Source organism: Protobothrops mucrosquamatus, unplaced genomic scaffold (genome assembly GCF_001527695.2).
Source record: "Protobothrops mucrosquamatus isolate PMUCROS unplaced genomic scaffold, P.Mucros_1.0 scaffold807, whole genome shotgun sequence".
In the NCBI taxonomy this organism is placed as follows: Eukaryota; Metazoa; Chordata; class Lepidosauria; order Squamata; family Viperidae; genus Protobothrops; species Protobothrops mucrosquamatus.
The window spans coordinates 179,549-195,690 of record NW_015387072.1 but is presented as its reverse complement, the minus strand read 5'-3'; the positions used below and the strand labels follow the sequence as shown (position 1 = coordinate 195,690).

Sequence of the window (16,142 nt, the reverse complement as noted above, 5' to 3'; positions counted from 1 at the left end):
CATACATTAAATTATGCATATATTATGCATAGTTAATTGTATATTTTATTATATAAGTAAATCCTAAGGAAGCTTGGATGTGTCCCTGCAGAGCCCTCCTGAAATTACCATGCAATTATAATTTTTAATATAAGGAGGAAAAAAAATGGTTGCATTTATGATTTCAACATTATTATTTCCACTCTTATTGTTACTATATCTGTATGCCACCCAATTCCCAGCAGCTCTGGGCAATTTAGAGATTTTAATTTAAGCATGAAAAACACAACAATAAAAACAACAAGAAACCAAAAAGGGTAGAGCTGGTAGAATAACAAACTGGGTGAAAACAAAAGAGAACAATCTAGGTCAGGGGTGTCAAACTTGGCAAGGCCTGAATAAAGAGCCAGGCCTTCAGACTCTTTTGTAACCCCAGGGTGGGGGGCTGTTCAGATCTTGGGAGAACCTCATTCCAGAAGGCAGGCATTACTACAGAAAAGGCATATTTCTGGGGTCTCAATAAATGCCATTGCTTAATTGAAGGAACCTACAGCACACCAACCCTCCCAGATTGAATCAGCTGGTGGATACTATGGGAGATAGGTGAACCCTGAAATAACCAAACTCTATGAATTTAATTAACTTCACTTTATAAGACACATTTTTAATTGCATTAAAATGAACTCAAATATAATTTTAGCCTTGCTTACTTCTTTGGACTGCAGTTATTATTTTGCTGTTCAAAAGGTCAGGAACTGCCTACAAGCTGAAAAATTAGCACCTCTTCCAAACCCTTCTGTAAAGCTTGTTTGTTGTGTAAAATGCCAGATCCAGCTCAACAAGTAAAGCAATACATTTACGCAAGAGTAGTATCAGTTGAACTTCCTCCTGAATGCAGTTTTTAAAGCTACAGGACTGTCTTTTGGATTTGGCCTTTGACCTCCCATACAAAATGCCAATAGAACTGACGTTGCCATTTCTGCAACTGATCAGAGGGCTACATGATTGAATCAGCTCTTCCTTATAAAGTCAGAAGGGATGATAAGGTGAAGGATCTGGATCAGGGTTGCTCAGCCCTAGTTACTTTAAAATGTGTGGACTTCAACTCCCAGAATTCCACAGCTAATGGGAAGTTGGAATCTTAACGTTGCTGAGGTTGAGAATCTTCAATCTGTATACTGGATATTGAATATGATGCCTTTGGTTTTCCTCATCTCCCCCTTCACTGTTTCCAACAGCTTGGAAGAAGATTTCATCACTTGGCGTGAACAGTTTTGGCCAGCAGTGTGTGAACATTTTGGCGTGGAAGCCACAGGAGATGAATCCAGGTCAGTGTGGAATAGCAACTAGTAAGAGAAGAGAGCTTGGGAACCACTGGTACACCTTCTGCAAAGAGGAGGTTGGGGCACAGGTGGTTCTCAGCTTCATTTCCAAAGTAGTCTTCAAGTAAGCAGTTCTGAGCTCTAGCAAGAGCAGTTTTGCCTGGTGCCAGCAAAGAGAGAAGATGGTGGCTCTATCCACTCCCATCATGTAACCTATGATAAACTGCTCTTGGAAAAATAAGGCAGGTAGAAGGAGGACAGAAAAAACCCCCCAGCCTTGTGGCTCTGCTCTGATCATGGGGGAGTCCCTTAATGACTGCCTCCAGGTTCACCATGTGGCAATATGAGCTCCCTCCCACTCTGACTCCTGAAATTGAAAACCCAGCATCTATTTATTTATTTGTACCCTGCCTTTATTATTTTTAAAAATAACTCAAGACAATGAACATATCCAGCCTACCTTTCTCCTATTTTCCCCACAACAACAATCCTGTGAGGTGGTTGGACTGAGACAGAGTGACTGGCCCAAATTCACTCAGCTGGCTTTAATGGCTAAAGTGGGACTTGAACTCATGGTGTCGTACTTTCTAGCCTAGTCCCTTAACCACTAGACCAGTGATGGCGAACCTTTTAGAGACCGAGTGCCCAAACTGCAACCCAAAACCCACTTATGCATCGTCGAGTGCCGGGTGGGTGTGGCCCATTGGGTGGGTGTGGCCCATTGGGTGGGCATGGCCCATTGGGTGGGCGTTGCTGCAGTGGTAACAGCAGACTGGGTGGGACTAAAAAGTTCAACCAATCAATTCCAACTTTGCAAGATCTTTTTTTTCGCCGCGAGAAGTTGAAATTGACTGATTGAACTTTTTTTTTTTTTTTTTTGCTGACGGCGGCGGAGGCCTAAAGCGAAAAGGTTTTATAAAACCCAGCTGAAGGCCTAGGACTGGGGTGACGGCGCGCATGCCCACAGAGAGGGCTCTGAGTGCTGCCTCTGGCACCCGTGCCATAAGTTCGCCACCACTGCACTAGACCAAGCTGACTTTCTAACACAAATTTTTATTTCCTTTCTTTTTTTCTCTAGCATTCGGCAGTACGAGCTGGTGGTTCACAAAGACATTGCCCCAGCCAAAGTTTACATAGGTGAAATGGGACGCCTCAAGAGCTATGAGAACCAGAAACCGTAAGTTACCAAAAGGGAGACGGAGACAAACAAGGCATGCAAGGTCAAAACCCTCCAAGCATTAGCTAGTGGCGCCCCCCCCCATCCCCAACCAGGAAAGACACGTGGAATTTCCTTTATTGTACTTCATCTATAGACAGAAGTCCTGCCAAACGAATGCAACCGTTTGCATCACCATAGATATACTATGAGAATTGCTAGGAAGGAGCCTTCTTAATTCTCATTCTCTTGGCCAAACTGTCTAAGCTTTGCTGCCTCTTTGCCCTCTGGAATGCAGTCCCTTCCTTTTGGGAATCCAGACTAGACTACATTCCACACCACAGGTAGAGGCTGAATTGCTTATAAGCATTTCTCAAACTGCAACAATAAAATCTTGACTGTATTGAAATATTTGAATTTCCCTTACAAGGAAAACTGTAAATGTATCTTCGTTATCACAATAATAGTGGTAACAGTAATAGTTTTTCTTCTGTTGTAGTTCCTTCTCTTCTTCCTGCTTCCTTTTAAAATTATTACTATTTCCTCCTCCTCCTCCCTTTATTAGTGTTATTAGAACTTCTGCTGCTGCTTCTCCTCCATCTTCTACTTAATTATTATTATTACTTTCCCTTCTTATTCCTAAAGGGACAAAGAGTGGTATATGAAATCAGCAGGGCACACAGACAATAAAAACAATACAATTCAAGAAGCAATCTCTTCTCTTTAAAATCCCATTTAGAGAAATCCCCATGAAAAGGGGTGCAGTAACTTAAGGAGAGTTCTTAACAAGGGGAAGCCCTCATCCAGTTGTGAATAAGAATGTCCATTTGTGAACAACTGTATATTAAAGAAATATTACTAAATTGCACCCAGTCTTGGTGGACTGAGTGGCTGCTGGGTGGCTGCCATACAGTCTTTGAAAACTGCTTCCTGTAACAAGGGCAGGTGAAAAATGGTAGGATCACGAGACGCTCACAGTTTTCTGAAGTTTTCCTTTAAGAAAGAACAAAGGGAGCCTCCATGGAAAAGAGCTACCTGGGAGACAGCTAATTGTGGCCAAACTATAGGAGTCTCAATTGCTCCTACTTTAGTGTGTGACTTCCGCATTAGATGTGCTATCAGAGCAGTGGATATAATGGGCGGGTAGAAAACTTCAGCAATTTTTTTTTTCCATTTAGTCAAAAGCAAATGAGCGTTCATGAAGACACCAGAATCTCATGATATTTTAGCTATTGGTTTCATTTTTTTTAAATTCTGAAGGACGGTTGATGCTATGTAGAGCTATGTGGAAGCAAACTTGGTATAGTTGCTCAAGCAGCTCCTGGTGATTTACAAAATAGAAAAAGAAAGATGATATAAAAAGGTATTGCATGAATTGCTCTATAGAAATCCACTAGAGAGAGTGCCTGGCATACTGGGGCAGGGGTGGATGGGCAGAGGGCTTCATAGCATGGATATCATTGCAAACTGTTGCTTTTGGGGCCCTGTCTTGCCAGGACCTCCTTCAGTATGTGTTCAGAAGACCCAATTGCAGTGCAATAAACCATTCGAGTCATTAACCAGATATGTCTCCTGGGGTTCCTTCTAGACCATTTGATGCCAAGAATCCCTATTTGGCCCCAGTTACTTTGAACCGGAAGCTCAACCAAGGTGGAGAGAGGCACCTAGTGCATCATGAACTGGACATCACTGGGTCTAAAATCAGGTAAATGGGAATTTTGGAGATTCTGGAATCATCAAAGCTGCAGGGCACTGGAATGAAGAAGCTTGCTTTAAACACAGGCTTAATGGCTGTGTTGACAAAACACATAGTTAACCAGGTCAGTTAAAGAGTTAGAGGCTGCGTTTGTACAACGTGTTAAACTTGGTTATGGATAACCTAAATTATTTTTTTGTGTGTGGATTAGCACATTGTATTAAGTAACACAATTGATTAATTATTAGTTCATTGCATTGCACAAACTCTGAGTACAAGTAGACCTTGATTAATGACTGCCCTATTTAGCAACCATTCAAGGTTACAATAGGGCTGAAAAAGTAACTTAACAACCAGCCCTTGCATTTATGACTGTTGTAGTGTCTCTGTGATCATGTGAGATAAACATTTGGGCATTAATCAACTGGCAGGCATTTGTGCGCTTCACAGCCAGCTTCCAACAAACAGTTGATGGAGAAACTGGCAGTAAAATCGCAAGTTGCAGTCATGTGATGTCTTGCTTAATAACCATGTCACTTGGTAAAGAAGTTGTTGGTCCCAATTGTGGTCATTAAGCGAGGACTATCTTTATGGATAAATTCAATAACTAACTGAAACACATTGTGTGAATGCAGCCTTCAATCTGTGTCAAAGGATTTGCCTCCTTGAGCTTTAAAAGATCTGACTTCATTGTAATAGAGATGAAATGCTATTGGATTAATACTCTTAAAGAATTCCCAGGCTTTGTGGGGACCTTTAACAAGGATTGTGAATCCAAAGATGTATTTCAGTGACCTGGTTCAGACTAAACTATCTGGCTGTGGTTCACTAAACCATAATATGCTTTTGTTTTGGCTTAGCGTGTTGTATGGATGCAGACAGCAGTGATTTATTCAACAGACCATAGTTAAACTGTACCTTACATGATTTAAAAACTCAGCCTCTTGCTTTCTTTCCCAGGTATGAATCTGGAGACCATATTGCTGTATATCCAGCCAATGATACTTCACTGGTGAATCAACTGGGTGAAATACTTAGTGCTGATTTGGATGCAGTGATCTCCTTAAACAATTTAGATGGTGAGTATATAAAGACGCCCTCTTTGTTTATGAGCTTTTTTGTTTTGAAAACTTGACGGTGCAAAATGTTTCTCCCTATTTTATCAGATCTTTTGAGCAACCATCCCCATTCTTCTTTACCATACAAACTGTGGCTGATGGAATGTGCTGTTCCCAATAACTGTAAAGCATTAGACGCCTTCCTGTCATTTTTATCAAAAGAGCCCCTGGCAGAGATGCACATAGCTAAGAGTGTACTTTGCTTTTCACAGACAGTTCTCATTTTTTGACAGTTGCTGCAGCAAAAAGTTTCATGCTGGCATAATTCCAATCTGTGCCAGAGCAACTATTTGAAGCTGGGATTCATTTCTGGCAGAACTAGTTTCCACACCTGATTTCAAGGGCGTTTACATCCAATTGCCCAATCAGGTTGCTCGATTAAGATACTCTGCAGTCTTATTCGGCCCTCTTTATGAATCTTGAGGCTGCAACATTTAAAGTGGGGAGACCTGCCAAACTTGCTAAGCCTGTTGGGAATATGTATTAGCTGATGGGGGCAGACATGCTTCACTTGCATTTTGGGGGTTACCGAATGAGTCTTCCAGCTGAATCTCCAATAGATTCTAGGCTCAGCAGTTGGCAGCTTTTAGCGCTGCCGCCTACGCTCTTAACAGAGCCATTGCTATTGTGTCTGTGTTACAGTGTGGATGGCAAGGGAGGAGGTGGTAAACACTGAACTGAGGACTCCTCCTTTGTTTCATATTTCAGCTTAGCGAACTGTTTGTTCTGTTGCATTGTGTGCCCTAATGTGATTATTTCTCAGATTTCAAGTGTGCTGGTTTCTTTCATCACATGAGATCTTTCTTTCCCCTTGCAAGGTGACCTTATCTCACACGAACACTTTGGAAATGGGATGCTTTAATGAATTTTTTTTTGTCCTGTTTTTGCCCACCTGTCCAGCCTGCATTGTGCACTGGGGCACATGGATCTGGTCTCCATAACTACCAAAGCAGTAGAACAACATTGGTGCAACAGAATTGTCCAGCTGAGAGCAGAGTTAAGAACTGAGTAGATTACCTTCCCTGTATGAATGCCATCCAGGTGTATGAACTTCAGCTCCTATAGTTCTTAGCTGGGTCCATGCTAGGTTGGAGAAGATTAGAATATGACCTGTTAGAAAGCTGATGTTTTGTCTTTGCATCACAGTGGTGGAAGCTCAGTTTGTTAGTCATTGGTTATGACTATGAAAGCTGTGGTTGATCTTAACCTTTCAGTCTCAGTTAGAATTGTCAGGATTGTTGCTCGGGCTCTTTATGCAAGATTTGGAGATTTATATTTGAATTTCTGAACTCATTCTCTCTTCTCTTCTCTACAGAGGAATCCAACAAGAAGCATCCGTTCCCTTGCCCAACTTCATACCGCACAGCCCTGACCTACTATTTGGATATCACTAATCCACCACGCACTAATGTTCTCTATGAGTTGGCTCAATATGCCACAAATGCCAGTGAACAGGAGAAACTGCGCAAGATGGCCTCCTCCTCTGCTGAAGGCAAGGTGGGTACTGATCTGCGTTCACGTAATGTTACCAAAATGTCATCTGTGGTTAGTGCCACCAAATTTGGGTTGCAGCAAACCAGGCCACCAGTAGATGGTGGCAAAGATAAAGGCAAAAACTCAGTATACTGCCATCTGGTGGTCCTCTGTATTTTTGCAGCCCTGATCTGCAAAATCCTACATTGAGCCTTTGAAGGAGAACTTGTTGGAATTGGTAGACATAGGGGATTTCCAATTTTCTTTGAATCAGACAAGCAAAATAGTACAGAAGCTGTTTTCAAGGGTGAAATGCCAAGTGGGAAGATAGACATGCTTGATCCATGTCTCACTTAGATTCTCCTAGTCTATTCTTCTGGTAAGGCAGAAATGGAATGGAATAGGGATTGACAGTGTCTGGGTTATCAGTATTGCTGTTTTAGCCCATGGAAAATCCCATCCTGAATGATGACTCGAAACTTAAAAAGCAGGACTGGGAATCTCCACATGGTGGTGCCTACACATCAGATTTGGTAGGATAGGAAGTAGCCAGTTGTCTTCTGCTAAGCCAGCCCTTGCAGTCGTTCTTCCTCAATTAACTTAAAGCAGGGCTTTTCAACCTTTTCACCCATTGTACCACTTTTAGGATATGGCAATATCCAAGTACCACCAGTCGCCTAGCAAGGTGTCAAAAACTTGATGACCCAAAAAAAAAAAAAGGAAAAAAGTGATGAAGTACAGGTAGTCCTCGACTTACAACAGTTCACTTAGTGACTGTTCGAAGTTACAGTGGCACTGAAAAAAGTGCCCCCCAAGCCACAGCCGAGCAAGACACCTGCCTGCCCGCCCGGCGGCGCTCTTCCTCCTGTCCGAGGTTTTCATTGTGAGCATTTCTGTTGAGGATTGGCAGTGGGGGTGGTGTGTGGTGTGGTTGGTTTTTATTCCCCCCATCTGTTGGGTGGTTGCAGCAGGTTTTGGTCACTTCACATGACCCTGGGAGACTGTGACCATCATAAATATGAATCAGTTGCCAAGCATCTGAATGTAAATCACAAGACCCTGGAGGTAAGGCAACATTCCAGCTGATCGGCGCTTCTTCTGGGCTCAGTAGAAGCGCCAGGATCAGTGCTGCTTTCCAGCTGATTGGTGCTTCTTCAGGGCTCAGCAGAAGCACCAGGATCAGCGCCGAGCTCCAGCTGGAGCCTTGCGCTGATCCTGGCGCTTCCACTGAGCCCCGATAGCCCCAGAGCCCCAATCAGCTGGAAAGTGGCACTGATCCTGGCGCTTCCGCTGAGCCCTGACAGCCCTGCAACTCCAGCCATCTTGTGCGGTGCTGCCACCAGTTCAGCTCATTCCCCTCCCCCGCTACCACTTTTCTAGGATGGTCACGTACCACCTGTCAGGTGCCAATGTACCACAGGTGGTACTCGTACCACTGGTTGAAAAGCCCTGACTTAGAGCACTCTTCCATTATTTCCCATCCTCCCGATACACTGGATGTAACTGTTATGCTATGCAATCTAGGGTGGATGGAAGTTACAGCCCAAAGCCCCTCCTGAGTATATCAAGTAAAGAGAGACCTTAAGCCCAGAGTTGATTTGTCTAGAACTGACCTTTTTTGAAAATAAATCCACATGGATCACTTTATCCCCTAACATAAATGTTTGCTTGATCCAGACTTTGTATCTCAGCTGGGTTGTTGAGTCCCGGAGGAATATCCTGGCTATCCTGCAGGACACACCTTCTCTGCGGCCTCCTATTGACCACCTTTGTGAACTGCTTCCCCGTCTTCAAGCCCGCTATTACTCCATCGCTTCCACATCCAAGGTGAGCACACTGGCAAGGCATGCCAAGATCTCTCCTGCTTGACAACCCAGTGTAATTTTTTCTGTTACCTTTTTTTAAACTACAACATGTGTACTTTAGTTCTTCTACCCGCCCAGACCCAGTCCTTAGGTTTTTGCCTTAGTCGAAAATGACCTTTCACTTTTCCTAGGCTAGCTGGAATGACAGTTGATATTTTGTGTGAGTCTTCCCCCCTCACTTTTAGCAACAATGAATCTCCCTATTGCAGTGGTTCTCAACCTGTGGGTCGGGACCCCATTTGGGGTTGATCGACCATTTCACGGGGGTCGCCAAGCAAGGCTGTCCGCCATTTTTTTTGTCCGCCATTATTTTTTGTCTGCCATTTTTTCCCCCTTTTCCGGCGGGTGCCTTACCTCCCTTGGGCTGGGCCAGCTGGTGGTCGGCCTGCTCCGTCTCTGCCGTTTGCCAGCTACGCCTCGGCCGGCGCAGGGGGCGGAACCACGCATGTGCGGCGCTCCCGGGCAGGGAAAGTCCTCGACTTACGACCGGTTGGGTAGTCCTCGACTTACGACCGGTTTAGTCCTCGACTTACGACCGGTTTAGTCCTCGACTTACGACCGGTTGGGGTCGCGGCATTAAAAAGGTTGAGAACCACTGCCCTATTGCAATGTCACAACCTGAACAGTCATTGATGAGAAGTTTAAAGATGTCAGGAGTTGGGTTACAGCTCTTACAAATGTTTTATTAGAAAGAAATGATTTGTAAAAGAAGGGGGTGAAATTAATGATTTCACTAATTGCAAGGAATGATGGAAAAGGCACGAAAATGCTGACGGCACTGCCTCCTCGTGATCTTCCCTAATGTGAAGAAGATTTTTTTCATCCTATGTTAATTCCACCAAAGGAAGTAATGGTCTTGTTGTATTTAACGCTGGTTAGACCTGTGCCAAGTTCTGAGCACTAGAAAAGGTTTGTGGCAAACTGGGTTCAAATGAAGGCAACAAATGGTCCTGGGTATGGAGAGCAGATGGAGAGAGAAGAAAAGATCAGGAAAATGCTCTTCAAAACCCAAAGAGCTGCCATATGTAAGAAGGCAACTATTTGTTGCCTGCTGTTTGAAAGGAAGATCTAGTTTTCAGGATCTTTATATACAGAAAAGTCAGCCGAATAGTCTAAAGTTTCTTTAACATTCAGTTTTCAGTAAGAACAGTTCAAAAATTGGAACCAATTAGGAACAGATCATCATGGATAAAATCTATCCATGTGGCTGCCAAGAATTGAAACCAACTTGATGGCTCATAATCAAGCAATCGATCTGAAAACTTGAGGACTCTGTACCACCTCATTAGAGAGAGGCCGTCAAGCCAAGACAGGACAACTCCCCGGATGTGTTGTAATTCTGGATTTCCTGCATCTAGCAAGGGTTTGGACTGGATGGTCTACAACAGGGGTAGTCAACCTTGGCTCTTTTATGACTCGTGGACTTCAACTCCCAGAATTCCTGAGCCAGCTGTGCTGGCTCAGGAATTCTGGGAGTTGAAGTCCACGAGTCATAAAAGAGCCAAGGTTGACTACCCCTGGTCTACAAGGTTGCCTATCTCCCTTACTCGGTTTTTTTCTGATGTCTGAAAATCCACTGAGACATTGCCTAAATATTGAGCATATTTTTGTGGTCATATTTCACTAGAAACTTGTATTTGAACCTTACTATCTTTCAGTATTGAAGTCGGAATCTAGTTCTCAGTTCTGGGCTTCTCTGCCTCCTTGTACTCCTAGGAAACCCAAGTCACAGTTCTTGTCTGTACAAGTTTTTAAGAAGAGACTGGACAGCCATTTGTCCGAAATGGTATAGGGTTTCCTGCCTGAGCAGGGGGTTGGACTAGATGACCTTCAAGGTCCCTTCCAACTTTATTATTATTATTATTATTATTATTATTATTATTATTATTATTATTATTATTATTATTATTATTATTATTTATTATTATTATTATTATTATTATTATTATTATTATTATTATTAAGAAGAGATTGGACAATCATTTGTCTGAAATGGTATAGGGCAGTGATGGTGAACCTTTTAGAGACCGAGTGCCCAAACTGCAACCCAAAACCCACTTATGCATTGTTGGGTGCCGGGTGGGTGTGGCCCATTGGGTGGGCGTGGCTGCAGTGGTAATGGCAGACTGGGTGGGACTAAAAAGTTCAATCAATCAATTCCAGTTTTGCAAGATCTTTTTTTTCCGCAAGAAGTTGAAATTGACTGATTGATTGAACTTTTTTTTTTTTTGCACACGGCGGCGAAGGCTTAAAGTGAAAAGGTTTTATAAAACCCAGATGAAGGCCTAGGATTGGGGCGACGGCGCGCGTGCCCACAGAGAGCGGTCTGAGTGCCGCCTCTGGCACCCGTGCCATAGGTTCGCCACCACTGGTATAGGGTTTCCTGCTTGAGCAGGTGTTGGACTGGAAGACCTCCAAGTCCAGTCCCTTCCAGTTACTCTGTTCTGTTTTTTTCTTTTAACTTTGGTTAGCTCAGCATGTTCCGTGCCCTCAGTTCATTTGGTTTGTTTATGATTCAGTCTGAACCCTGGACAGAGATTAATTCTGTCACTAAGCAAAGTGTGTGATGTAAATGTAATTTAGGACTTTAGAGCTGCTGTCTCTAAAAGCTCCTGATGGCTCTTCCTTGCATTTCACCACCTCTCCAGGTACACCCAAACTCCATCCATATCTGTTCCGTTGTCGTGGAGTACACTACCAAAACGGACCGAGTAAACAAAGGGGTGGCTACTAACTGGCTGAAGAACAAGCAACCCAATGAGAATGGGCACAAATCCACCGTGCCCTTGTATGTCCGGAAATCCCAGTTCCGGCTGCCCTTCAAGCCTAACACTCCTGTCCTCATGATTGGGCCAGGCACAGGGATCGCTCCCTTCATCGGTTTTATTCAGGAGCGGGGCTGGCTCAAACAACAAGGTGAGTGCTCAGCTCAGATTGGCCCCCTGAGCAACAATGGGGCCCCAGGTTAAATTGCTTGGAAAGCAAGACAGCGAAATCCACAGACTGTTAGCTATGGTGGCAAAGTAAGAGCATTCACTGCAGAAGCAGTAGTAGGCTGTTTATCTTAAGTCGTTACATTTCTTTCCCGACAACTTATATGAGTTACCTTGTCTCATTATCATCCAAACAATCACCCTGTGAAGCAACTTGAACTGACAGAGTCACTGGTTCAGAGCCTGCTTGGTGAGCTGTGTGGTTGAGTGGGGGCTTGAATTAAAGTCTCCCTGCATTGAATCAAGCATCTTGACCACTTTTTACTCTGGCCTTAAATGTGTGTGCCCAATGGCTTTTGTGTCTTGCTTCAAGGCCTCCCTAAAACAGTTGTCTGATAGCTGGCTAATTGGGGTGAGAACTTGGATCCTCAGCTAGGTAAAGCTTCCGTCCATTCTTGCTGGTATCACCTTGTATAATTGCTGTAAATCATCGTTGTCGTTGTCGTTGTCGTCATCGTCGTCCTCCTCCTCCTCCTCCTCCTCCTCCCCACCACCACCACCACCACCACCACCACCATCATCTGGTTATGGCCACACACTCCAGCAGACTTTGGGCAGCTTGCAAAATCCATCTTTGATTTGTCTGTGAATGATTTTTTTTGCAAACCAATTCACGTTTATCCCTTCTGTAAACAAAAAGCTTTCATATTTTTATCTTCAATGATTTCTGTTTTGTGATTTCCCAAACTGCTTTGTCAGTAACAGTTATATTGTCTGAACTAGAGCTCAGATTCGAAGAAACACATTCAGGTTGCTCTTTGTTGCAAGGATACACAAGGTCACTCAGCAGCTCTGAACTGAGGAATATATGTCTTTGTGTTCTAGGCAAGGAGGTTGGGGAGACTGTGCTGTATTTTGGCTGCCGACACGAGAAGGAGGACTACATCTACAAAGAAGAACTTGCCAAATTTGTCAAAGAAGGAGCCCTTACTCAACTCAATGTGGCTTTCTCGAGGGACCAGCCAGAAAAGGTAAGCCTGTTCTATCTAAACGTTCCACCATCAGTGGGCATTTGCATTCACTTGTCCTGTTGGGCTTGGTCTGCTTGAAAAATGGGCTGTTTGTATATTTTGTGCTTGGATAATCATCTTCTGTTGAGAAAAAAGAACCAAATATGCCCGTGTTTTCCATAATTCTAGAAAACATTGATAAAGACATTTTCCATTTCCTAAGTCATTCCCTGCTGTCAGTCTGGTTCAGCTGATTTTTGGACTAGCCATTTTTATTTTTTTCAAAAGCAGTCCTCATATCTACCTTTAAAAAAAAAAAAAAGTAGATGCCAGTCTTTATGGCGAAGGAGACACAGACGATATACGCAGCTCTTAAGGCCCCGTTGACACCCAGTTTTGTCTCTTTCAGATTTATGTGCAGCACCTGCTAAAAAAGAACAAGGAGCATGTCTGGAAGTTGATCAGCGAAGGAAACGGTCACATCTACGTGTGCGGGTAAGGATGGCAAGGCTCTTCTTGTTCACAGGTGTTCTTGCAGCAGCGAGCAGTCAGAAATTGACTTGAAAACAAGTAATTAGTAATTTTGTCCCTGGGGCAGAAGAGTTAGAAAGAAAACAGCAGTGCCGTGCTGGCTGGAAATTCTGGTATTAATATCTGAGGGTATCAGGAAAGGTTGCAAAGTATGTAAATTATCAATATGAATTTGCAGGAGAATTTGCCGAAAGCGCAAAAATATTCAAAATAATTCAAGTTAGGGAAGTGGTTGAACTTCCCTGGATATGACGACTGAATGTCAGTCAGTCTCCTAATATGGTGCCCATCTGTCTTCCCACAAACGTCAGTCTTTAACTTCATCAAGAGAAGCTTTGATTTTGTTTCAAGAAATAGCCAACTATACGTCTAAGAAGCTTTCTTATGCCATTCCAACCCAGCAGCTGACCTAGCAACTATCCATGGAGACTACAGGTCCTATCAAACTGGCTTAGTTGAAGGAATTCTGTTTCCCTGTCCCAATCAGTAGATAAATGGCACAATTTTGGGAGGAGGGAAATTCAAGTGGGGACATTTCCTAGTTCTGCCTGGAAATAAATGGGACTGAAATGGGACCTTCTGCATGCAACTGGACGTTTAGTGTGCTTGTGTCACTTAGATCTATAAAATATTATAGTCCTCACCTTGCACCTGCCCATCTTTAGATTCTGTTTTCCTCCACAGGGTTGAAAGGCAGAATTTGTCTGCACCCGAGTTCTCTGAAATTGGCAAGATGCCATTTCTCCAAGCCTGCTCATTGAGTTTTATCTCCCTTGATTTCTAGCCACTGCTCTTCACTGTCTGACTTACCCTTTACTCTCTATTTTTTTCCCTCCTTCTAGTGATGCACGCAACATGGCCCGGGATGTTCAGAATACCTTTTACGAGATTGTAGCTGAATATGGCAAGATGAACCAGCAGCAGGCTGTGGACTATGTCAAGAAATTGATGACCAAGGGCCGATACTCCTTGGATGTTTGGAGTTAGGGGGCACTTACTGCAGAAAGGAGGGGTGTCTCAGGTGGCTGGTGGAAGAGCAGGGCAAGGACTCATCATTCTGCCTCCAGGGAAGCATCTGTGCATACCTTGACTTTCTCCAGCTCCTACCCCTTCCCTGTTAGACAGGATGAATTTAGTGGGCTTTGGTTTTCTATGGCAAGATCTAATTGCATTGAGCTAGACTCTCAGAGCAGTGGAGAAATACCGGCATGTCTGTTTCTCTCTCACACTTTTTCTTTCTTTCTTTGGTTGGTAGCTGCTACAGGACATATCTGAGGGTGGGTTTCCTGCCCGTTCTTTGCCCAACAAAAAGGAACCACCCTTCTTGTCTCACAGGTATCTCTGCTTGGGTGGACATGGTGCTTAGATGACCTTGGCCCTTCAACAGTCCCATTTAGCCTGATCAACAGGCCGGGGTCTTTCTTGGGTTGCACTGAAGAATACATTTTGGCAACGATTTTCATTTTGGTCAGTAGCTAGTTGTTGGGATTCATGTGGGATAGGTGCCAGGGAAATGTCTGAAGAGGAGGCAGAAGGAATCGTTTGGAAGGCAAGGGATAGCAGCAGTGGTTTACAAGAAGGATCAGTAAAATGAAACTCTCATCTTCCTGTGTGTTAACAGGCATGTGTGGAGGGTGATGGTGGATCTAGATGCTGTGCCTCAGCATGGAGCAGAGAAGAACCTGCTTCGGGTATCTCACTTTGTTCTTCCCCTCTTGGGGGAAACTTATTTTACATGAGTGTGAGCGCTCTCCAAACCACCCTTTCCATTTCTCCCTTGCTTTGTTCCTTTGATCCTGGACTGAGGCTGATCCCAGCTCTGATGCCTGCAGTCCCGTGCTGCTCTTCTGAACCCCGATTGTACATAATTTTAAGAAGACTTGTTCTTGAAATAAAATAACCTCTGATTCTTTTGTTCTGCCTCTTCTGCCTCTGTGTGGACTTTTGCAGGGAAGGGAGACTGGAGGTTTTGCCAGCTACAAAGCCATAGCTGTAATTGTTAAAACAGCAGGTGAGGAAGCTTTGCTTCCTAAGAACCAAGCATATTTATGTATACTTTGATTATAATTTAACTCTGTAGGGCCATGCATGAGAAAATGTGTACCTTTCCCCCCAGTAGTATATTTAGTTTTGCAATTTGCTTACTATCTACAGTCAAAACTTGGATGGGAAGTGGGAGAGAAGAAAAGGAAAGGAAGTGAAAAGTTCCATTAGTGTAGTAGAGTTTGTCTGGGACTTTTTAAAGGGTATATTTCACCAGAATGCAAACACCTGCTGGTTAGAAGGTAGTGCTTCTAGCCTTAGTCACAACAATCTGGCATTTGGAGAAATGATCACCCTCCACTGGGTGATTATATTTTACCATTCTGGTGAACATCTGTGGGTAGACTGTCTTTGCCATGCTGCCTTCCTGTTAAAAAAGACATCTAAAGTCATAGCAGATTCTACAGACGCCCTGTACTTCATAGTGCTGTTTCAGGACTCAACATGCTAGGTCTAAAGTTCTGTGCCCTGACACATTTAAACATGCAAATATATTTTCTCTTGAGTATTCTTTTGCCCTTCTTGCTATTTTAATGTATTTATAAACTAACCAGTTTCACATGATTCAGCAACAAAGAAGTTATACCATCGCCAACAACCTAACCATAAATAAGTTACTTCAAAGGAGTATCACAAACAAACATGAACCGCAAAGAGAAGCAAAGGTAGGCACCCTCAGTTGGGACTGAAAGTACAATGAAATCAAGTTTTAACTCATGAATCAAAAGGATTAAATATTCTACAAGGTGCAGGTCTTAAAACTTTCAGGATCTCTCTTGACGGGTGGAGCAACTAGATAATCAATTCCAACAAAATGACATTCGATGCATCCTAGTATTTTTTTTTTAAAAAATGTTTATTTATATCCTGCCTTTACTATTTTTTACAAATAAGGTGGCAAACATAATCCAACACACCTTCCTCCTCCTATTTCCCCCATAACAACCAGCCTTTGAAGTGAGCTGGGCTGAGAGAGTGACATGCCCAAGGTCACCCAGCCAGCTTTCATGCCTACA

The 16,142-nt window shown here is 43.4% G+C and overlaps 1 protein-coding gene across 3 annotated transcripts in view; it reads left to right on the top strand.

The window, feature by feature from the left end:
• LOC107290035 (NADPH--cytochrome P450 reductase) overlaps window positions 1-14,997 on the top strand; it is a 51,884-nt gene extending 36,887 nt beyond the window's left edge. For all 3 annotated transcript variants that reach the window (XM_015818876.1, XM_015818874.1, XM_015818875.1), the window contains 10 exons: window positions 1,218-1,307; window positions 2,380-2,478; window positions 4,046-4,162; window positions 5,114-5,232; window positions 6,587-6,768; window positions 8,422-8,571; window positions 11,258-11,525; window positions 12,428-12,573; window positions 12,962-13,047; window positions 13,926-14,997. In XM_015818876.1, the coding sequence (XP_015674362.1) occupies window positions 1,218-1,307; window positions 2,380-2,478; window positions 4,046-4,162; window positions 5,114-5,232; window positions 6,587-6,768; window positions 8,422-8,571; window positions 11,258-11,525; window positions 12,428-12,573; window positions 12,962-13,047; window positions 13,926-14,070 (1,402 nt within the window). In that variant the 3' untranslated portion in view covers window positions 14,071-14,997. The remainder of the gene's footprint in view (window positions 1-1,217; window positions 1,308-2,379; window positions 2,479-4,045; window positions 4,163-5,113; window positions 5,233-6,586; window positions 6,769-8,421; window positions 8,572-11,257; window positions 11,526-12,427; window positions 12,574-12,961; window positions 13,048-13,925) is intronic.
• The last annotated feature ends 1,145 nt before the right edge of the window (window positions 14,998-16,142 follow it).